The sequence below is a fragment of the Astatotilapia calliptera genome, chromosome 13 (assembly GCF_964374335.1).
Source record: "Astatotilapia calliptera chromosome 13, fAstCal68.1, whole genome shotgun sequence".
In the NCBI taxonomy this organism is placed as follows: domain Eukaryota; kingdom Metazoa; phylum Chordata; class Actinopteri; order Cichliformes; family Cichlidae; genus Astatotilapia; species Astatotilapia calliptera.
Window position 1 is genome coordinate 23538116 of NC_137434.1, and position 24691 is coordinate 23562806.

The following is a 24691-nucleotide window of genomic DNA, read 5'->3' on the forward strand; positions in this document are numbered from 1 at the left end:
CACTAGGTGTCAGGATTAAAAAGCTCATATAAGGCATATAGTTCTACCACAACGGTCAGACACTCTCCTTTTTCTCCATGGACGTCACTGTTGAAGTATAGATTTTTGTTTGTTTGTTTGTTTGTTTGTTTGTTTGTTTGTTTGTTTGTTTGTTTGTTTGTTTGTTTGTTTGTTTGTTTGTTTGTTTGTTTGTTTGTTTGTTTAAAAAGTTCTGCTGATATTTTCGTTTGCTCGACTTCCAGCCACTTTCATTAAAGTGGTGAGATTATTTCAACCCTATATAACAGCATATAAGGAAAAAAATGCTTGTGTTGCTATCTCATCCATATTCAGAAAGTTGCCTTTGTTCAGGAAGAGTAACGTTTTTGTATCAACTGTTATGATTTATCTTGAAACCTAGTATTAAACATTGCATGGACCCTGTCCAGTTATCAGTCAGTACATCTGGCAGTCAATCAGTGAACTTGCCTCCACATGAGACGATCAGTCCTGAAGTTTGTTTACAGCCTTCCAGTCAGTCAGTGAGCCAGCTCACTAACACTGAGCCTGGTGCAGTTGTTATGGCAACAGATGAAGTGTTAACAGCATCTCCAGGCATTACTTTCACGCATACACGCACGCGCACACACAGAAGCTAATTGCAGGGCTGAGCAGCAGGATTTCACACGGGCACACACACTGAAACACATAAGCTCTCATTCCCATTATTACTAAGGTTTCTACCAGTTTTATCTTGTTTCCGTGGCTCCAGGACACACTGAGATCTCATTTATACCACGCAGAGCCACAAACTATTACTGTGTAATGGACCACTCAGTGTTTTCCACAGGACTACATGGATCATATAAATAACTCAGTGGAAGATAATGTGTTGTTTGCCTTGAAGAGAAAATGTAAATGTCTAGAGACAAATACAAAAGTTTGATATATGTTAACGGACAGGCTGTATCAATCAGTCATTAAGTCATCTGGTCATCTAACAGAGACTCCTGTGGCCTTGATTTGATGATTTGAACTAACTGCATAATAATTAGAATTACCCAATTTCCTTCGGGGTCAACCTTCAGGATCAAAAATTTTTTATTGAATTGAATTGAATCCATTTGACTAATCAATGGTTACTCAAACAGGGAAGATTTAGGGGAAGTAAAGGGGAAGTAAAAGTATAATATCAGTTCCATCTTTCAAGAAAATTGGGACACCACTTTAAGCCATAGTGTCTGGTCTTCATGTAGGATGATCGTGCAATTGATAAAAGTGCAAAAAGGTTTTTTGTTTATGTGTCTGGAGTGTGTTTGTCTCTCGATCACTTCAGGACACAAGAGGCTTACGTGGTTTAGTGATTTTCATGCTGTGTTGGATCAGGAGGGGGCAACAGAACAGCCTGCATTAACTCTGCACTGATTTTCTGTCACACACACATGAACACACAAATGCAGAATCAACAGGAGCTTTAGCGGGGGTGAGAAACGAGGCTTTTCTGGCTCCTTGGCGATCAGTTTGAGTCAGAGTGACTGATGCCCTCAGGGGTCGGTGCATTGGTGGTTCTTGGTGTCCAGGGCTGGGCGCTCAGGTATGTACCAGCTCACTCCCGGTGGCTACTTGGCGGGGCCTGGCGCCTGTTGCTCGGTCAGGCCTCCTCCGGGGTGCGGGGGGCCCTCAGGCCTCCGGCCTCTGGGCCTGCGGCTCGGTTCACTCTGGCACAGCTGGCTGACTGCAGAGCTGGCGGGCACGCCGGTGCAGCCCCCTCTAGCTTCTGCTCGGTGGCTACTGGGTGACACCTCGTCTGGGGATCCTCAGCCCTTCCCATGAGGGTGGCACGGATGCCCCTCCGGTGGTCCTCCTTGGGCTCTCGCACTCTGGGGCCTCTGGATGTCTGGGGCCTGGATCTCCTCCATGCCTGCTTCATGCTCTGGGGGACAGGGCTATGGCTCTCTACATCCTCTTGCAGACCATTACATGTGGAAACCATTCGAATACAAGCGCACTGATCCACACAGATGTGCACACGGGTGTTCACTGTTCGTAGACTTAAATTACACCTTTCTTGGCTGCTACTTCAAAGCACATTGTGCGCTGTCTGTCCTGCGTGCTGCACAACAACATTGAATATTTAGTATTTACTGCTGTTTACACTTAGCTAGATTAATGCGATGATGTTGTGTTTAGTATGTTGCTTTGTTTTTTTTTTTGCTTGTTTTCTATTCTTTTTCTCTCAACAGGTGATCCAGGAGATTTTTTTTCCCCTTCTCCCCCCCCCCCCCCCCCCCCTTCTCACTGTCCCTCTCCCCTTCTGTTATTCTTTTCCTTCCTCTTTCTTTCTCCCTTTCCTATCCCTCACTCATGTCTGTCCCGTCTGTAACAACTGAAAATAAAATAAATAATAAAAACAAAGGTCAATCAAATGGACCAATACGGCAATGCCACGATGATCCATTTGGCAAAATAAATCCATTGGGTATCCTTGTTGGTCTTCAGACAACAATTCTGACGGCTAAAGAACCAAATGGGACAGGCAAAAAAAAAAAAAAAAAAAAAAGAAAACCTTCAATTGAGTACTGCTGTTTAATTTGTTTAATGATTTTATTTTTTACCAAAGAAGCGTTGGTTCCTTGTAGTCCTTACTTTATATTTTAAAAAACATCTCATCATTCCTTCTTTCTGTAAAGCGAAAGCTCAATAATTGATTTGACTGATATGGACACGCATAAGCTTGCAGCAGCCATGTATAGACAGCTTTTGGCTACTTGAGCTGACAAGGCATGATTTGCTTTGTCACAAGCGTGATAATTACATTATGGCACATGGCAAGGATCCACATAAGGAGCTCCCTCTCTGAGAACAAAGCAGGGCACAACTGTAGCTCATGGAAGGTTGTTGCTTCATGGCTGTGATTCATTTAGTCCACTGACTTAACAAAAGGTATGAATACCATGCTTGAAAAATACTTACATGTTAAATTTGAAAACAAAAAAAGAATAAATACATGTAAAAGCAAAAGTATTCAACACAGAAAACATACACCCTGTGAGTGTTAACCTATCCTAACTACCATAACCTATAACACTGATCGTTAATAATCATCAGCGTACAAATATGACTCATATATTACTGTTTTTAACTGCTCTCTCTCTCTCTCTCTCTCTCTCTCTCTCTCTCTCTCTCTCTCTCTCTATCTATATGAAAGAGAAAGACAAATAGAGAGAGAGAGTATTTATATATACTATATTTATATAGAGAGAGTATCATAGGTATTTCACATTGACCTTTTGTGCAAATTTGTAATTGTTGTACATTATTATTATTATTTTGTAACATTGCAATTGCATTGCTGTTCCTTTTCCTACAAGACATTAACATGTACAGCAGCTGTGGGCAAATGATTCAATGATTTTGTATTATGAAAAATCCTTTATGGAGTTTAACACCTTGTCCAGTAAATGCCTTCCAAGGTGTTGCTGTACAGCAGCCAGGAAAACTCACCTTGTATGTATAAGGTCTAAAGAAGTGAATTTTGACTGATGCATACAGTTCACTGGCAGGCTAGCTTTGTCAGCATTATGGCTCCTAATTAATGAATCTTTTGGGATCAGTTTATTGATTAGATGCAGATTAGAACTCCACCCCCCTCCTCTCTCTCCTTTCTCTCTTCTCTCTATTTCTGTGTGTGTGTGTGTGTGTGTGTGTGTGTGTGTGTGTGTGTGTGTGTGTGTGTGTGTGTGTGTTTACTGGATATGAATGATGATTCAGAGAACACCGGGAAAAGTGTCCTCATGACACATGCACAACATGCTGATGTTGAGATGATCAGTCCAACCAGAGTGTGACATCAGCTGATCATCAGTTGCAGAGATTCATGACAACAGTGAACAACAGTTTTCATTATTATTATTATTATTTTTAATAATAATAATTGGTTGGAAACAATGAAGGAGTATTAGGGTCACATTAAGAAAAAATATATTGTTGATCGTTTTGGGAAAAAATTTGAAATGAGATTACCATTGATGTTTCAAGACAAACTGCCACAGCTGCTATACCCTCTACAAATTACCTTGTTTAGATGAGTTAGTGAAACAAATTAACGAGCCGTATGGTAACACAACATGCATTCTCTTTATTGCATGAGTGTGTAACCATCGATAACCTTGCATATGACCATTACAATCCATTTCCTTCATTTCCTTCTCCACATTTGTGTGTTTTCCCGTCTAACCAGATCCAGCTTTCTGCACCATCTTTCCAACGTCCTTATAATTATCACCACTCTGTGTTTATGTGCTAAAAGAGAAATCATTTCCTTTCTTGTTACTAAAACAGATTCTGAGCTCACTAACTCAGAGGGTACAGAAACTGTAGCAGTATGTCTTGAAACAACAACTGTAATCTCCACATTTTGACTTTTTTTCTTAAAATAGTATCATTTGGGTAGCACTGTTGTTCTCTCAGTGCTCGCACTGGCTCTTTTAGGATCTATAGTTTCTAATGACATCAAAAACATGGCAGGTGAATTTTCCTATTACTGTGCTGCAGGAAAAAGCCACTGGTTTACAGCAAATGTAGGTCTCCATGTGTTAAACAATGGCGACCCACCGCTCCCAAAGTCTAACATAAGCAAATGCTGTACAGAGATCAAAGAGCATATCTTTCTGTTATCTCTGTCTTACTATCTAAATTAGCAAAATCAATGTTTATTTATTTTTTGAAATAAAATTGAACCAAAATGTTGTGATTTAAATCGTGATCCTGCTTTCCTAAATATTGGCTTCCTGCAGCATTACTCATTTCCAAAGCCTCTCAAACAGACATGTGACATAAAGCCAAGGGGCTGCAAAGAGCCGAATACTTTTTGATCTCCATCCTATTATGGCCAGTCATTAAGGCTCCTCATAACATCAGACTGTGCTGTTCCTATGGTAGGATAAATTATTCAGACAAAGCAATAAAAATCAACCAATATAAATCCAGTAGCTTTTTTCAAAATTAAACTGCCACCATGATGATGTAGTGGTACTCCAGTGTCTCAATAAAATAAAAATACTTAGTTTATCTGTGAGAGCTAAAGCATGCATCAGCATTTTACAACACATTTGCATGATGAAAGTGTTGGGGCATGCTCATCTTTATTAATGCAATGTTATGCAATTAGGCTTTCACTGTGCCACGGGGCTCTTAACAATTAACATTGGAGATTTAAGAGTTTTGCATTGATTTGTTGTGGCATTGATTCCTTGGTGGGATGGATACAGAGACAGGGCGGATGGTCAGAGTGACCTCCACTATAATGATAGAGGTTAAATCTTTAAATTACTTAATCTAGAAAGGCTGAGGTAATGTTGTAAGATATGCATTTTATTTTATGTTATATGTGTTCGTACACATTCCCACACCTTAATACTCTTATAATCTACTAAGCAGATTAAATTTGTTCTGAAAATTAATGATACCTGTAATCAGTCACTGGACACATTACCGGGTACACCTTGCTAGTATCGGGTTGGACCCCCTTTTCTTTCAGAACTATGTCAATCCTTTGCAGAAAAAATAAGGGTTTGGAACATCTCTTAGAGATTTTGGTCCACGTTGACATGATAGATCACACCGTTGCTTCAGCAACCATCAGAAGATGGATACTCTGTAGTCATAAAGGGATGGTCATAATCAGTAACAATACTCAGCTAGACTGGGCTTTTTAAATGATGCTCACTTAGTACTAAGAGGCCCAAAGTGTGGCAAGGAAATATCCCCACACCACCGGCAGTCCAAAACATTTATACAAGGCAGGATGGATCCATTCTTTCATGTTGTTTATGCCTAATTCAGACCCTGCAGTTTTCTGGTATGTTGCTGCAGAAACTGAGATTCATCACACCAATTTTTCCATCTTCTATTGTCCAATTTATTTGAATTTTAGGCTCAATTTTCATTTCTTAGCCAAAAGGAGTGGTGCCTGAGTGGTCTTCTGCTCTTTCTGTGTAGTCTTCACTACCATCTTATTCAAGGTTTGGCATGTTGCATGTTTGGATATACTCTTCTGCACACCTTAGTTGTAACTGGTGGTTTTTAGAGTAACTCTTGTTGACTTCCTATCAGCTTGAAGCAGTTGTAGATCTCTGTCTTTAGCAAGACATGAACAATTCTCTGTAAACCTTAGAGATGCTTATGTGGGAAAATCCAAGTAAATCAGGAGTTAAATATTCAGACCAGCCCCCCTGATTTTAGTCCCATGCTCCATCATTGTGTGAACGTGAATTATGGAAAATGCTGGCCAGATTTCCATTTACTTTGGTATATTCCTGATGTTTCTTTTCTTTTTAAAAAAAATGGCCCATTCTACCAGGATTTAATACTAAACTTTTCTCATTAATGACAAGTTAACTACACTTTCTCATTTTTGTAATAGTCATTTTATCTTTAGTTGAAGAAAGAGGAAATTCTGTGCAGCCTTAGTCATTCAAAGCTGCATCCAAGACCACAAGAGATGGGCCCAGCTCCAAATTAAAATGTTTGTGGCGTCTTGTAAATTCCTGTGGAATAACTAACAGGAAACTACAGTCGTCAAAGAGAACTTTCTTAGAGAGGAGCTGCCAGTGCGTCTTTTACGTCAGCTAGAGGAGAAGTTTCCATGTGGCTCTCTTTGGTAGGTTTCCACTGGGTCTTTTTCCCCACTTTCAGAGCTGAGTGTGTGAGAGAAGTGCTGTTAAATCACTGAGTCATTAGGTGGAGGTGGATGCCGCTTTGTGACAAAACTTCTTAAAAGCCTCATGAATAATAGATTTTAGTAAAACAGCCAGGAGCACACTGTTCAGTCTGAGGTTAACGAAGCCACGCTAATGGAAATAAATGCAAATACACAATCACAAACACATTGAGCTTTACAAAATATCCAAACCTCCACAGGTCTAATCCCCCACAGTAAATGAGTTTTGAAAAAAAAAGTATTCAGGCTGCTGTGTGAGTAAGCAGGCGGTACACGAACCGTGAAAGGTTTTCATTATCTGCGTCAGGCTTAATTGTCGGCTGAGGTGATAGGGTTAGCAGAGATGTGTGTGGGCTGCCAAGGAAAAGAGCTGGGCTTGATTTGAAAAGAAGAAAAAAACATTTGCACAGACACTGAAGCAAATCCCCGTTCTCATTTGATTCAATTAAGAAAACAATGTCAATTAAACCAATTTTCTTATTATTAGTATGCTTCATTTATCAGTCTGTTAGAAATGACGAAAAACATGATCAATGAGAACAACATCTTCAGGAATAACATATTTTATACACTTTTTTCTACAATTTTACATTAAATTAGATCATTGAAAATCAATTAAATGTTGCTGTAAAATATTGTCAAATATAAAAACCATTAATACTCTATATAGAGACTAATAGAGAAGGCCTGCGAGTGATGTTTGATGAAGCACTCCAAAGAAATACAACAGGGACAAGGAACAGCAATGAGAAACAGGGAACATATTGTTAGAATATTTTGGTTTGAGGGAATGAGTAGAAATGCAGGAGGGGATAATGAAAGTTGACCCAAAGTTATATTTTTTCATTTTTTTAATAAGAAAAAAACACAAAAAACCTGAAACGCTTCTACCTGCCATAATGGTGTCACCTAAAAAACAGAAAAACATTTTGTGTGTGATCAGTGATTCACTTGAACAGATCTGTGCACGTTTCACATCTTGATGTCCAAAATAACAGCACACTACAAAAAAGGACTGCATCGTTAGGTAGACTTTGCTACAAATATATATTTCTTGTTCTTATTACTCCACTTTGACCCTTGAGCCTCCAACAAATTCATGCAGCCAAAACAGTTATTTTCCAGCACTGAAGCTACTTCTTGCACCTTCTTTACAGCCCTGCAAAGGTGTGAGGGTAAATCTTGTGTCGTACATTTCAACATCTGAAAAGCTGATTTGATTGATAACACTGAAAACCGTTAAAAAAGAACTTTATTATTTTTGAATATATGCTTGGATATTCAAAACAATGACTATCATACATTTTTTGTAGTGTAGTTATTGCTACAAAAATTACAAATAATATCAAACTAAAACAACAACAAAAAACAAAACACAATACTGTGTTCTGACTTTGATTCATTGATTGACTCTTGAGTCTCTAATTTGGGAAAGTTTGCCAGCTTCCAGACTACTGTACTTTAAATGAATACAGTGTTGGTCAGAGTCTTTTGGGATAATTGTAGCAGCAGATGTAGTACACAGATCACGCCAAACATGACCGAGAAGTTCATCAGCAATTCTTGGGAGTCCTCCACAAAGTCACTTTGAATTATAACAGCCCAGAATGAATGAGAGATAGTCAGATGGTAAATTGATTAATGAAGTGGGCAGCACATTTGGTTTCTAGTAAGATCAGAGACTGATTTAATACAAAGTACAAAACAAGAATCCTGGCTTTCAGGATGCTTCTTAAAACATATTTGCCTAAACAAAACAAATTAGCATTTCCCTGCATGGACATATCACTGAACGTTAACTTATCTTTTATTTAACTAGTTCATGTCACTTACCTAACAATTACTTCTGGCCTTAAAAATAAGGCCTAAATAATTTAGTTAATAACATTGAATATTTATTGCAAAATATATCATATATATAACCATATCCACTTAGTCTTCATTAAAGAAATTCGATTGTAAGGTTAAAGATCAGAGCACAAAATGATCATATCTGAATCATCACCGAAGAAAGAATAGTATGTTCTTCCTTCCTCTCGTGTTTTACTGATACAGCTCAAGAAATGAAACGACATCTTCAGAGACTTTAAATACATTTGAATATAAAACAGGTGTGTTACCGAATTAGTGCTTCGGTATGCGTGATCTAGGATACAGAGGGATTTATTTCAAGCCTCCAAAAGGAACTTTTGCAGTTCAAATATAAGCAAAGACACAATCAGACATTACATGTTGAAACATGTCAGACTTTTACCAGTTTCTGCTTATATCTAATGAGCATTTTGTTGTACGCTAGACATAGCCCATCTGTTAGCAGCAGAGCGTCATTTAAATGGCTGATGCCCACATAAAGATGCAGACTTCCATGTAAAAGATAAATAGAGTCCTTTTTTGTTTTGTTTACATTGGATTATCCAGCTGAATATTGTGCTTTAAACAACTTACATGGCTTCAGCTAAACATGTTTTGCAGGAAACGAGAGACAGCCGGTCCTGTCATGAACACATACTGTATAGTCCCAAGCTAAAGCACCAACAACAGTGACCGTTAATCTAAATGCAAATTATAACTTCTGCTTATTCAAAACAGCTGGTGAAATGTGCTGAGTGAAGGTTTTAGGGGACTATATGTACAGTAAGCTATTCATTCATTCTTAAACCTGTTTCTTGGAGGTGATTCAGGTCTCTGGTTCTCAAACCAGTGATTGTGTTTTGATTGGCTATTTGGCCACATTGCCTTTGCTCCCTCTGCACATCATCAAAGCCATTCATCATTTGTTGATTAGGTGTCTTCAACCTCTATAGTGGACTTATCTCTAAGTCATCACCTTGCAAAATAAAAAAATTATTGTGTGCTTAAAACTGCTGGCTTCATTCAGCAAACTAACCAAGTCACATTTAGTCAAACACATTAGTCATTGTACTATTTGTTGCCAACAGTGAATTTATTGATTAGTTACTCACAGTCTTCCCAAACCAACCTAATACAATCAGTGTCCATGTTCTGTCCGGCCCACTCAGAAATTCAGTTTCCACTGCTATAAAACAGAGAAATGTTGGTGACAACTTGTTTTAAAAATTATTTGAATGATTCATTAATTATCTAAGCAGCAGATTCTTTTTCTGTCAAAATCTGACCTTGAGTAATCATTTGACCTTTCACTGAATAGTGTGAGTCACAAGTTATCTTAGAGCTTCAAAATTAGCCATTTATAGCTGTTCTGGCATTTAGTAAATCATCATCAGTAAGTCATTTTAAAAACACAACTATCAATAAAAATGACATAACCTCATTCTGTATCATTATGGATATTTTTAGTTTTATGGTCTTTAAAGCAGACCTGTCTATTTCTGTTAAATTTGTAATGTTACAATGGCGACTGCTCAACTAATGATAGAGGCATATCAGAATCAGACGAATATGTAGAAGTAATGAGCCAAAAGCTCAAGTTTCAGACTGCTCTAACTTGCTCCATTTCACATACTTTTTTTCCTACTCTTGAGTATGCATGATGTCACTGAGTCTAGATAATATTGTCATTACAGACCCATCCACCTGCTATTGAGCCTGTGTTTTTATCAGGGATAGCCAATCAGAAGAATGTTGCGTTAAAGATGAGAACTAAAATACAGATGCTGGATGAAATGAGGGACTGTACCAAGGCCCAGTATAAGATTAATCGGGATTGTTTTGAAATAATAATAGACTAGAGTCCAAGAGTAGCAAGAAGATCTTGATAGATTGTACCGTGAATCTCTACATTTTATTAAAAATCCAAAGTCTCTGATAACTTACAAAAACCAATATTGGTTTATCTTTCTCTATGAAGCGATATTATTTAACACTATTGGACGCCTCTTTGTTGCCATATCAATAGTTACTAGCTATGATTGGCCTTTTTTGATGTGACTAGAGTTCTGACAGATGTGGGGACAACAGTGTTTTGTTAGACATGGAATTTACAGGAAGACCTTAAACTTAAACATGGCTATAGCTATTGGTGAATTTAAATCATCATATGGATTGCAGAAAAGGAGACATTTCATTATTTTTTTTAGAGGCCACTAATGTTTTATGTTATTTGTTTATTGCATATTAATTGTATGTATGTAGACCTTGTATTTTTTGTTGTATTTGTGGTATTTTGGGGATATATGTCTAAAAGTTGCATTGGCCAAATCTCCCTTGCAAAACAGATTTGATTTCAAAAGAACTTCCTAAATAATGCTAAATAAATAAATAAACAAACACAAAGCTGGAAATGAGCACAAGTCTCCTTTATTAAACCAAACAAACAACAGACTGCAGAAAGCTTATTTTAAATTTAAACGAATCATATGTTGCAAATTTGATGGAACAGTTTCTTTGATTGACAGATACTACACCTCCAGTCTTTACGTTACCCACCAGGTGTCAGTAGCCTACATGTCACTAATGTACTGCATGGTGCAAAAGCAGACAAAGAGTATACCTGGATCCCCACCATTTATACATGCCAGTGGATTAACTAAGCACAAACTGGAACCAAATGTGCCACAGCATGTTAGAAATTATAACGCTGAAGCTGCAGACAAACTGGTTCTCAATAAAAAAAAACAACATTTGCTTCTTTGATACTTAAAATGATCTTAAGACAGTTTAACTGCGCTAGATGACTAAGTGCTTTCTACGAAACATGACTAAGAGCATGAAGTAGTCTGAGCTGAAAGAGATGCTTTGATCAGTGCCCTACTTTTCTTGGGCTAAAGAGGCGATGAGGCGGAGGGAGATGCACGCGAGAGGCAGGGAGGGGGGCGGTCCTACGTGTCCTCCTCCCCAGTCTTGCGCTCAGTGGTGTGCAGCATTTGAACAGAGGCAGACAGGGGAAGCAGAATCAGTGGCTAGACATGACCTTAGAATAAATTTGAGGAGTAACCCGATGGTTTCAAACCACGGACCTTGAACATCTGGATTTCCCTTCGTATTGGATATTTAATTTAAAAGGAGGTGTTGGAGGAATACCTCCCCTCAGCGTTGGACTCTATCTACCAGTTCCTCAGCATAAAACCATACCTGGCGCAGGTCTCAGAGTCTCCTTAATCTTATTTGTAGATAGACAGCGAGCCCGGCTGGCGACACATTAGAGTATCTTTATTTAAAGCGCTTTAACAGAAAATGTGAATCCCTGCCTTCTCCGTGAGGGAGCCGAAACCCCGTCGTTGGCATCTGAAACAGCTGGCTTGTGTCTAGAAAATTGTGGATTAACGATTTTTTTTACCCCTTATCCAAAGGAACCTCGGACGTCTTTCAGTGGCCTGTAGCCACAATGAGCGTCGATTTAATTGAATTAACTACATGAGCGGTGTCAAAAGAAACGCGTTTCTCTCCGATTTAAAAAGGGAAAAAACCCATATCTGCTGAAATAAACGGCGCCAGGAAAATATGGAAAACGAGGTGTTCACTCCTTTGCTGGAGCAGTTCATGCTCACACCTCTGGTCTGCTGGGTAAGCTCCCTAATTAGCTATTCAGATGTGTCTTGAGCTCGCCAATTAATCACCCCATGCTGTTCTTTTATTGATTATCTATTGTCCCCTTTTCAGGTGAAGACGGTCGGACACTCGACGGTGACCGATGGCACCAAATTATCGGAATATATTGAATTAGTGGATGGGATTTACCTGAATGAGATAATGCTTGAGATGTAAGTAGTTTGCGGCACACATCCAGAAATATTACCCATCATTGCATTAACAAGGGTTACATGGTTAAACCGTACCCATTCTGTGTGGTTATATGTATGCTTTTTGATCAGTAAACGGGGTCTGTGGGTGTGGAGGAAGGTCAAAGTGGTACTCACCCTGGGGTTTTTTCGTGGGGTCATCCCCTCATGAGCAAATTAAGCAACTGCAGCCTCTGTCCGGCGCTTAAAATGAATGTAGGCTAAGCACAAAGGGACCTTGTATTGGGGTCAATGATGGGTCGCACTGTCAGAAATCTTTGCAGACAGTTATTGTCAGGGGTTCTTTAGAGCTCCGCAGATTGTCTGCAGGCATGTTTGCTGCAAAGATGCGTGCGTGTTTTCTTTTAAGTCATCCTACACTGTCATCTGCAGCCGACTGGAAGACACCCCGCCCCTGGAAGCTGCAGCTTCACGTTTCCTGCTGTGCTGTAAATTAAACTAGAAATAGTAGCCCTAAGAGGAATCCCTGGTAGCAGCACAGAATCTGGATGTTGACTGCACTGCAATGCAGCAGGCCAACATTTGGTTTACATTCAGCTGAAAGGGAAAGACTGCTTATGTATTGGGAGTTCTGTTGATAGTGAGAGAGGTTGGATGTTTGATAAGGCAAAGGAATTTCATGTTCAGTTTGTCTCTTTCCAGTCATAAATATATAAAACATGGCAGAACACCGCTTTCCATTCCTTTGTCTGGCTCCTGGCTGGTACTTCCTGCTAGCAGGACAATTTTTCATATTTTCCGCTAATGCTACACTCCACACTGTCAGCATTTATCCCCCCGCCTGCCTGTCTAAGCACCATTCAACCCAGCCTGCTCCCACTGGAATTGATTTTCACCTCTCAAGAGATTATGTGTTGCACTTTCATGTGACAACTTCTTGCCACATCAGTAGCTCAGGGAAATGTATGGATATTCTAATCTGTCTTTCCATTGTTTTGTGTACAGATTTATGTTAGTAACAAGTGTGTAGTGTTTCAGAAGGATAAATGTGTGGCTGCATTGCATGAGGAGCTGATTAACCCCCCACACGGTTTCCTCTCTTTGGATGGTTTCCTCTTCCTCCTGTCCTGCCTTCTTATAATGTCCTCGACCTCTTGCTGTTCGCCCATCACTCTAAGCTGCCTATCTTGAGGTTTCAACTATCTCTTCCAGCTCTTTTTCCCATGCTTGTTTTCCTCCTCCAGGCTTTTTCTACATGCTGATGTATTCTCCAAATGGCAAGGCCGTCTTTCCTCTTCCACACATAGCTTCATCAAACAAGTCTGCTATATTTTTAGTGCATTTTCCCCCTTATGGGACACACTATGGTGGAAAAAGAAACAGGAAGGATATGGGGGGAAGGGAAGGGTCAGAGGACCAAGGAAGGCAGAAAATGATTTGCCAAAAAGCCAGAGATGAAAAAAAACAAACAACTTTGACATGACAGGAAAGATTTGCAAAAATTGAGCAAGCATTTAACACACAAAAGACAAATTCACATCCCTGGTTTGCTGAGCCACAATGGCAATTCCTCAGTTCTACATATTAACACAAAGGTTTGTGGCCATGTAATTGGTAGGATTTCAGTGTGCAGTAAAATGGAAAGAGCCAGAAGGAAATTTCCTGTGGATGGTTGAGAGCTCTATGCTAAAATGAACCGTGACTGCCTTAGTGATCGCCTGACAGGATACTGGGAATATTCAGTCACAGCCCGCACAGTGTGTTTATGTTTGTGTGTGTCTGCATGCTTTTCTGCAGGGCTTCTGTCTCTGTGTGGGAGTTTGTGTATCTGTGTTTTTTTTGTTTTTTCTTTTCCCTGTGTATTTGGTTTTGGACTGAGGCAGCTGTTGGTAGTCATCTTGTTCAGCCACCCTCCCACTCAAAGGGCTACAGTATTGGTCAGATTTAGTGTTGGTGAGACTGCTCTTTGTCTGCCTCTCCTGCTTTACAGGCACTGCAGGATTAACTTCAGCTAACTGAAATATCATAAACTCAACTGTATATTACACCTCATGGTTGTAAACTTTGCAGCTGCTGCAGAGCCCTTTGAATAATTGCTATATCATTTTTTTCATTGTCATCCTTTTGTAAATGTAACATGAGCTTATTCAGTATTAAGACCATAAATGTGGTTGAAAGCAATGCGTGGTGTGTGGTTATACTTCCTTCGGCTCCATCTCTCATTAAAAGTAGCTTAGAAACTTCTCCGAATACCTGTAGATGATAATTAACAGGGCTCCCACTAGAACACTCTTACTCACACATTTAGTTTTTTCCTTTTCTCCTCTGTTGTGACAGCTTGAAACATATTGTAGTGAGTGTTATTGCCTTGCTTGAAATTGATCCAGCTGCACTAAAAAGCTGTACTCTACTGGTGTTACCATCCAGCTGCTGTTTACATTAAAAACCAGCAACAAAAAAACACCCACTAGCGTTCAGCACAGTTAGCACTGCATTTAGAAGAGTCAATGATATAACTACAAAACTTACATAAATGAGTGGATGGAAGTCGGCATACTTTTATGTTAAAATAAAACATTAATAAATATTGTGTGATCACTTCACATGCATGCCTAATTACACACCTTTGTGGTATTTTATTGGCAACATCAGCTGTTGTAGAGCAAGCTTTAGTATTGCTGTGCGCATGTCTCTATCTAGCACAAAGCAGGAGACATGGCAGACCGGCTGGCAGCAGTTGTCATGAGGACAGCATGGGAGAGCACAGAAAGAGCTGAGAGACCCCAGGATTATCTAACGGTTTGCTGACAGACACCCAGATGGCACCGTGTCCCCTCCCCCTGCCCTCGTGTGACTGACATTACCTAGCCAATTACATCGCCTCCGTAGTGCTGTCGAACCAATTAGTTTTCCCGCCCAGCAAGAAAGCGCCAATTAAATTTTTGTCAGAGTGACAACTGTCCATTTGAATTCTTGGCTTTTTTGCAAAGTCTGTAGACTCGTGCTGGCTCCTTGGCCTGTTCGGTCAACCGGTCAGTCCGTCCTTTTACAGGCTGCAGTTACCTGATTTATTTGAGTGAGACAGACAGTTGATGGAAATCGGGTGCACAACATTTGTCATGTTGGATGTCAGTGCTTTTCTAGCATTGCAAAGCTGTGAGCTTTGCAATGCTAACTTTGCAATGCTAACAACTTTAAACTAGAAAAGATGTTCAAAAAACTGGCTGCTAATTTTACTGAAGTAGCTACAAGTGTAAAGTAGTAACGCATATGTGAGAAATGGAAAGAATGTGGTTCCACATGTTCTGTGGTCAGTACTTCTGTTTATTATTCAGACAGATCAGTGCATGTCTGTAAGTCTGTCTGAATGGGTGCACATATGGGAAAGAGAATGTGAGAAAATTGAGCGTAACTACCAGCTGTCAGAATTTTCATCTGCATATTTTTTTCTCAGTGTATTTCAGTACACTTTGTTTGTACTGTTGTAACAGCCATTGAGGTCTGCCGTAGATAATCAACTTAAAATTACAATTTAAATGGATGTAAATTCCAGCATTGGCTGGGTTTTACTGTGTGAAGTCATATGTGCACCAATCTAATACTTTACTTGAAACAAAGCTCTGTTGCATGTTGATACATGTCTTTTGTTTTTTTGTCATATTTGTCTTTACAATTTTTACTCAGGAATCACACCCAGGTATTATTGCACCTCTGCTCTTCTCTAGTTTTTTTTTTTTTTTTTTTTTTTTTTTTTTTTTAGCAAACTAGAACAGCTAAGAAAAAAATACTACAAGTCATGCAATACCAATAGGTCTCAGAGGGGTAAATATTTCAATAGGGTCAAATCTTATGTTCTTTTTCTTCTGCTGTCTCTCTTCATCATTTACCAACACTTACAGATCCTGCACCACATGCTCTTAGTCTGTTTCTCCCGTCTTTCCTCCAGCTGGCATCTCCATCTCTCCACTTCCTTTTCTGTCCACACCTCAGCACTCCTCTCACTCTCATTTCTCTCTCCTGTTTTCTTTTGAGCAGCACGTTGAAGCCTTTGTTAGCTTTCTCTGGGGCTAGTTACAGCAGACATAGTTGAAATTCCTGCTGGATTGGAGAATGGAGGCAGACAAATGTGCTGCTGGGTTGTTAGACTGTTTGATTTCCCTCCTGCTCCTGGCTGGAGTGTGGGCTCCATCCTTCAACATCAAAGTGTTCGCCTTGGATCTCAACTCTCATAATCATCATTGTGTCATTCTCTCTGTGCCCGGCGAGCAGGGGGATGTGTATCATATCAGGAAGGAAACGGCAGCTGTGACCTTGGGAGGACAAAACTTTAACAAGGCTGTGTTAATATGAGGCACTCCAAACCTCGGAAACAAGGACGTTTAACCCCAAAGGAATCATCGTAGAAATTTAATCGCAGAGTTTTTCACTCTAGCAGTACAGAGTCATTTGACTTACAATTACCCGACTCTTAAAGTATAGTATTTAAGTTTGCTGCTGCATAGCATTTAGCATGACTATGAATAAATTGCTGCCCATCACAATTTAATACTGAACTTTTGAATTCCACTACTGATGCTATTTGCCACCATTTCAAATGTTCATTTTGGCAGCTTTATATCAGATTTTTATTAAAGGTAGCTGTTAATTTGCTGGTGCTGCTATTTGCAATTAATGCAAACTCAACATTTCCTCCATCTGTTACTTATTTCTATCCCTTCAGCGGCTCAGGGATATAATCCCTTCTGTTCAATGAAAGACTTATGGGGTGAAACATCTGCAGGAATTGTTGAGTTTCATTAACAGCAGCTTAACACTGAGAATTAACAGCAAAGTAAAATTAATCATCGACCAGGTAAAACAATTTCTGTTCCAAAGAGTGACCCATAGCAGAATGATTGAAGTGTGATTTATGTTAGAAAGATTCATTCTCTATATTGACAGTGGATGTGTCTAAATAAGGTGCGAACCCTTCTCAAATGAATTAATAATTAATCTTATTTAAAAGTTTCTCTTTTGCAAATGTGTGTTTGCAAAAAAGTACTTTTTATACTTTTTGACAGATAGTGTGTAGTCCTGCGGCAGAACTCCACCTTCACTATCGTCGACTGAAAGTAGCAACACTAGACCTTACTTTGCTCTGAGGCCTTGAGGAACCAGTGCTTCACCTCCTACACATTTCCAGTTTGAGCAGTTAGTCCTTCATTATGCAGATAAACTGCAAGATAGATGACTAACCTTGGAAGGACTTTCCTCAGCACCTCCAATCCAGATTGGTAGGAATGAGTTCAGCTACAATCCTTGTGGGTACACGGAAGACAGGAAGAGGCCCTGTGGTAACAGAAAGACAAAGACGGAAAAGAAACGACTCCATGAAAAACCAGGACAAGGAAATGGGGCGATGAGAACTCGGTGTGTTTAAGCACTACAGTTTCCGTGAGAAAAGGTGAAGAATGAGAGAAGAGGATGCAGTCCACATCTGTAAAGAGTAGTGGATGTTACTTTGTTCCAGCATCTTGCACTCCCAGTATTCTAATGGGGTAAAGTAATATAATCTGCATTGCAGCCCAAGTTAAAAATAACCTAATGGTGCAGTGACATATGATGCTCTAGAATCACCGTCTGATTCCTCACTAATTTGAGATTAATTGGATTTATAAGAGTATGTGTTACCTCCTGCCTGTGCTTACTGTACTTCAAAGCTTCTGTTTGGAAGTGCAGTCAGTGTAATGATGCACTCCAAAATCTAAAAGATAAGTGCTGATTTCCTCATTTTATAGCTGACTTGTTAGTATGGATCATTGTTAATAACTTTCTTTGCTTTCATAGTAAGTGTGATGTTTTAATGAAGGTATCCTATTTATTTACTATTCATTAATCAATTCCCTAATATTTGACCGATATTCCTACATGTCCACAAATATTGGATTAGTGTCCGACAGAATGAAGTCTTGACTATGCTCCATTGTGGACGTGGACAGCTGGAGACCCAACAAGCATGCAATGATTCCTGTTATCCTCCTTGGAAATGCGCTGCCTGGGGCGGATGCGTCGTCGGTGCATTGTAATGTAAATTCCCTGCGGACAAAAAACAGGCAGGCACCTGGGTGTGCACAAAATTTACGCCGTTCAGATTCAGGTGGATTCGTGTTTACTCACAGACAAGGAAAGTCGAGGCTTCAGATCACAGAAATACAAGTGGTAAATATGAGCTTCCTCCAAAGGGTATTTGGACTCGGGAGGAGCTCAGTAATTTTGGAGTGTCTCAAAGTAGTACTTATACTCCCTCGCACTGAAAGTAGCCGGGATAAATGGTAGAAAAGAGTATCATTTTCTATCAGCCTGTTGGTTAACAGTTCTACAAGCCATATAAGGTCTAGATCTGTGTTACTGGGTTGGTTGCATGCCCTCAGTGGTATTTGAACCAACTGGTTTAAAATTTTGACATCTTAAAGGCTTCTGCTGTTTCTTTGTGCTTCTGAGTGGTGGAAAAAACAAACCGAGGGCGTGTCAGACAGCCTTAATTCTTTACACCGACCTGAAATTATCCTGAACCAAACCGTCAGCCTTAACACGGCTGCTAATAAGAGCTCATCCCCCAGATTTCTTTCACCGGCCTCCTGTGTATGTTTGTCTTCTCTCTCACATGGAGGCACAAACACACCCCTCCTGCTGTGTTTGGACAGTACAGCTCACAATCTCCATCTCCAGCACGTGGCCAAATGGGGCCTGGGCTTTGTGTGTGCGCGCATTTAGGCTGCTTTCTGTATTGGTGTGTGTACGGGCATGTGCCTGGCTGCCCACGTTGACTCTAATGTAGCCTGTCATATATAGGCTAACACTACTCTCTAACCTACCCAGCCAATCAAAGCTTGCAGATGAGAGGAGGAAGCCCAGTGGCCGCCTGCTCTGCATAAGGCTGCAGTGCCTATCGACGGCAACCATGAACCGACTTATTGACTGGCCGTCTGGCTGACTTGCTGACTAGTTGTCTGTGTTGCTGCCTCTTGAGCTGGCTTTGCCTGTTCATCCTTAATCTGTTTGTCTATTTAAAGTCTTAGGTTTATTGTATCAGCAGGAACAGGGAGGGGGAGGCAATAAGTTGGATTTTCTTTTCCTTTTTTTTTTCTTTTTTTTTAACTGCTGTTAAGCCCCCGTATTTAGTCGCCCGCTGATCCACAGGGGTGTCAGCCTGTCCCAGACTAGTAACATCAGAGATTGTGCAGGAGAAATGAGTAGTGGATTGCATGTTATTGTCATGAGATGGTGACTGCCATGTTGTCAGCTGAGCGTGATGATGATGATGGAATGCATGAATAGTAACAACTTTTTTTTTTTCTCTTCCTTTTCCCCTTCTCCAAGTATTTCTCACACACCTCGTTCACCACATTACCCTCCTCGCACTGATAGGATTACAGCTTCCTCTGTGCTTTTTAATTAATGGGTTAAATAGACCCCCTACTATGGACCTCGAAAGGGGCTGTGTGTGCATGTGGAGGGGAGAGATGGCAAGGTCATGTGACTTCGTTTAGCACGGTATTAAAAAGAGCCGTGTGTGTGTGTGTGTGTGTGTGTGTGTGTGTGAGAGAGAGAGTGTATTTCAGGGTGGAGGCTGTTGAAAAGCCGAATTAACACATCCACACTGCAGCCATTTGAGAGAGAGACTTTTCATATAAACCCAAGACTTCTAAATAAATTCATAAATGGGTCTAAATTGATAACTGGAGTCTTTATATTACTGTGTATTAAGCAAGTATGCTTTGTTTTGTTTCTATTAGAGGTATATTTAATGGTGCTCAGTGCAAGGAGAATGTAATGGTGGTAAAACAAGAAAAGGATTTAACCAGTCACCAATGAATGAATGTTGCTGAAGATAAATACAACCCTTGACATTCAGCGTCTTCTTCTAAACAGGAAAAATAAATCTTGATTATATCTTTGTAATCAAATTATGAGCTGTGCAGATACAGACATTCCTTTGCGATTCTTGGGTGTTTCAGAAGCAGTCATGCACACACATGCATGACGACACATGTGCTGCACACTGCATGCATGCATACATTTATAAGCAGTCAGGATCCTTCTCAGGCGCAAGGCAGCCATGTTGACCCTCATAAATAGGTCATGGAGCATACACACTGAGGTTTAAAGTGCATATCACGATAATCAGAGCTGCTCTCTGGCATTGTTGGTGTAAGGCATGATGGTAAGGAAAATACCACGACTTAATTACTTGGATATGTTTCCCTTATGGAGGATAGGAGGTATTTTACTTTATATAGCTATAACACATGGAAGCTGAATGGTGAAATGGTTCATCATTTTGATGGATCATCAAAATGTGTTGCCTCAAATATTGTTTAGTAAATTATTTCATTATTTTTATCTATAGGAACAGCAAAATTAATGTGTGGCAAGTTTGTTAAAATGAGTTAAGTTTAGTATAAAATGTAGCTGGTTAATTATCGGTTTAAAATTAAATTAGCATGAGTGTTAAATTGCATTTCACTTTAAAGTGACGTGTGTGTGTGTGTGTGTGTGTGTGTGTGTGTGTGAGAGTGTGTGTGTGTGTGTGTGTGTGAGAGTGTGAGAGATCTATTGGCCTTAGCAGATGTGGTTCTGTTTTACTTAGTCTTATGCAAAAAAAGTTTTCACGAGGCTCCTAAATACACCCTTACTGTTTCAATATGAATTAAGAAAGTAAGGAGCATCCAGGTGCTACTGATGTATTGCAATTAATAAACTGATCATTAGCAAGTGTGAACACCTTTTAATAAAGCAGATGATTTGGCAGTTCATTTGTCTATTCATCATTGAAGTTGTGAAGTTGTTAACACAATACCACAATCTTTTAAGGGATGGAAGATTGTCTGAGAAATTCACTCCAAGTTCAGACTGTGCAATGCACAGAGGAACCGCTAAAAATCCAGAGCTATGTCTCGGACACCACAAGCATTACTCATTAAGAAGGGTTGACAGAAAAACATGGCAGCACAGCTCAGGTTTGCATCAACAAACCACAATGTGTGGAACAATGACCTTTGGACAGATGTAATGCACAGTACCATGTTTGGTAAAATCAAGAACAGCATATCAGAAGCACGGTAGTGGAGGGGTGATGATTTGGCCTTGTTTTGCATCCACTGGCTCTGGCCAGCTTGCAGTGAATGACTTGACCGTGAACCCCTCTGTTTACCAAGTATTCTAGAGTTAAATGTGACATGTGTCCCAAAACTAAATGTTGGCCCAAATTGGGTCATGAAAAACAGGACAGTGATCCTGAGTATGCCGGCTAATGAGCTGTGCATAAAAGAAAGCCTGCAGGCCTCAGTTGAGTAAACTGAAGTAATGCTGTGAAGAAGAACGAGCCAAAATTCCTTCACAAGAATGTGAGAGACTGATAAAGTCTTACAGAAAACAATTACTAAAGTTAAGGGTAATAAAATAAATAAATAAAAAAGTAAAGATTTCTGCAAACCATTGACTCATCGGGTGGACTTTTAGTGGAACTTTTAGTGGGATTACTGAAGGAAATGCTGCCCATCTAAAGCTACACTCATTATGTAGAACAAATAAACTGTATGAAAAGTATTTGAGACATGTTACAGCAATATATAGATGCATTTGGCATTAGCAAATGTGAAATTAAGACTTTCTCTCTAGATGCTCAAGGGCTGCCATTTTGTCATCGCCTCAGTTCTGTGACTCAAGAAAACTGGAATTTCCCTCAGGGGATCAGTAGATATCACATTAAATACACAAGACTTGTATAGTATCAATCTTTTTAACCTCTAACTAGCTGGTTGAACTTCTTTTTTCTCTCCCTCCAATCAGTGTCGTTTATCCTATCAAAGAACTTTATTGTTAAAACCTGGGAGATTATTAGCCATAAATGATGCAGACTCTGAGCTTGACAGCAGGTCAGCATGTCAGGCTTTCCAATGACGGGAGGATACAAGTTGCTAAGGATTTGTCTGATTAATTATCTTACCAGTAGACTTAATTGGTGAATGTTTGTAATTAGGCTTGGTAACATTCACAGATGTGCAAATTGTTTGGATTGCTATCAGTTACTATGTGAAATGGTTCTGTGTGGATGTGGAATGTTTGGCTCCTTAAAACGTGTTGACGCCTGTGATAATATAAGTTGTGATGCATGCGCCGTTTAACATCCCTTAGGCAACACTCACCGAGGGCACACAGCCTCTTGACTCTGCAGGCAGCATGAAGGCAATGATCACAGTTAAATGTCACAGAACTGCTGATATACAACGCCTCAGTGTAGCCTAGTGGGTATCAAATGTTTTCTGACATTCCCCAAATCGAAGTAAAACATGTAGTAAGCAAAAGGAAGCTCTTGTTTGTGCATTTTCCCTGAAAGTGATTATAAAATTAATTTTGCTTCACCCCCCCCCCCCCCCCCTCTGGTTTTCCACGTCCCATCAACAGAGCCACTATGCCCCATCTCAGTGATTTTCCCCCGCAGTTGGTGTAACCCAAATGTTTAAATACTTCAAGAGCTTTGAATTTTAGTACTTTAATTTGGACCCTAGAAACTGTCTGAAACTTTGGTGCCACTAATGTTTTGTTGGTTGTGGTTTCTTTTAACATTGTTATGGCACTCTGTTTATTTAAGCAAGGGTCTACTGTCACTCTACGGCTTATATACAGAGCCATTCTATTACATAAAGCAATGATACAATCTTCACCCGATATTTATCTTTGCTACAAACTTGGATTGTTGAATAACCCTTATTCCATTTCTCCTACAGAAATCCCAAAGCCACAGTGCAGCGCACCAACAAGAAAGTGAACAATGACTCCACACTGCGCATCCAGAACCTTTCTATTCTCATCAGGCAGATTAAATCCTACTATCAGGTAAGATTTTACTACTTTGCTTTATCAGAAGTTAAAAGTAGCCACACTGAAGTGATTGTTAGGAGCTATTTATTGCAGATATGTCATAAAAATGTGTGGATTTAGTGATAAGGGTCAAAATCCCTTAAATTTAGCTCTTCATACATACCCCATGTTCCTTTATGCCTAAAACAGGAGTTGGCTTTCACCACCTTTCACCACCAAAAATGTATCAGTTAACACACTCGTCAAGTTTAGCTCAGCATACACACAAGCTCATGCCACATAAAGAGTTGGCTGTATAAACGGAGATGTATTTGCAGATGTGTATGTGAGTGATGTGGTATCAGCCTCCATCCAGATGTCAAAAGTAGCCCAGTAAATTTAAAGAGACGTCAGGAATGTAAAACAGTGATGTGGTTACTCGTCTATAGTGTCTGCTATATATTTTTAACTTAAATCTGCTTATGTACCATTTCCGTCTTGAACAATTTTCTTAATTTTAGAGAGTTTCATCCGACAGTGAGAAAAATAAGGCAGTTGTCCTGATATTGATTCATTCTGTGTAAATGTCCTAGAAAAATGAGGAAATCTAACTTACTGCCTAAAAGATACTCTTATAAACTTTGGTCAGAGGTTTGAAGTTGATATAAGTAGACCAAGTTACGCATACTGAAGTAGATTACTGCTTAGCATGTTATCAGGTCTATATACGTTTCAGTTTCCGTTCATGGTTAATCATTACTTGTGAATCTACAGTCTTTGCAGTTGATCATATCAGTAAATAAAGGCTCACACTTAGTAAATACTTTATCAAATACTGCAACAGTATAGTATACTGCTGAGTTACTGTCTGCTGCTCGTCAAATACATTTCATTGCAGTGTTGACCCTGTGCTAACTTCCATATGACAAAACTGAAAACATGTGTGGTGAACTGGTCACAAGCAGTAAATCCCACTAATGCTGTGATATATTTGATATATTTGTGCATACTCAACCTGGATAATCTCTTGACTGCTTGCATATGTGGGACAACACATGGTTGATTTGTGTCGAACAACTTTGGTTTGCAGCCCACTTCCAAGTGCGGATGCCAGATATTTGAATCTGTAATCCTCCCCTATCTCTGTGGTAGAGTGTACATTTTTTCTCTGCTTATCAGTGCTCTGTATCTCACATATAATATAAAGTTTAGTTGGCATAGAATGATATTTTCAGCTGAATTAATGCACGACACAAAATGGTCTGAACACTTTTTGATATTCTTTAACATATGTTGAGACACCCGGTGTTTCCAAGAAATACTGGTGAGCATGACAGTCATGTATTTTTATGTATCATGCAGTTTAAATTCAAGGTGTTAAGATGAGGTAGGGTTACTTGATTTCAGTGGGGTTTTTTTGTTTTTTGTTTTTTAAAGTGGATGTTCTTTAACTTGAGATAAATTTATGTATCTAAAAGGACAGAACACA

General features: G+C 39.6%; 1 protein-coding gene across 10 annotated transcripts in view; it reads left to right on the forward strand.

Annotated features, from left to right (window-relative positions):
• The first annotated feature begins 11513 nt into the window (after positions 1-11513).
• ccdc88ab (coiled-coil and HOOK domain protein 88ab) overlaps positions 11514-24691 on the forward strand; it is a 63881-nt gene continuing 50703 nt past the window's right edge. For all 10 annotated transcript variants that reach the window (XR_013901035.1, XR_013901036.1, XR_013901037.1 and 7 more), the window contains exons 1-3: positions 11514-12184; positions 12281-12381; positions 23130-23238. Coding sequence is in view for 6 of the 10 variants with exons in the window: in XM_080287986.1 (XP_080144112.1) it covers positions 12122-12184; positions 12281-12381; positions 23130-23238 (273 nt within the window). In the remaining 4 variants the exon portion in view is untranslated. The remainder of the gene's footprint in view (positions 12185-12280; positions 12382-23129; positions 23239-24691) is intronic.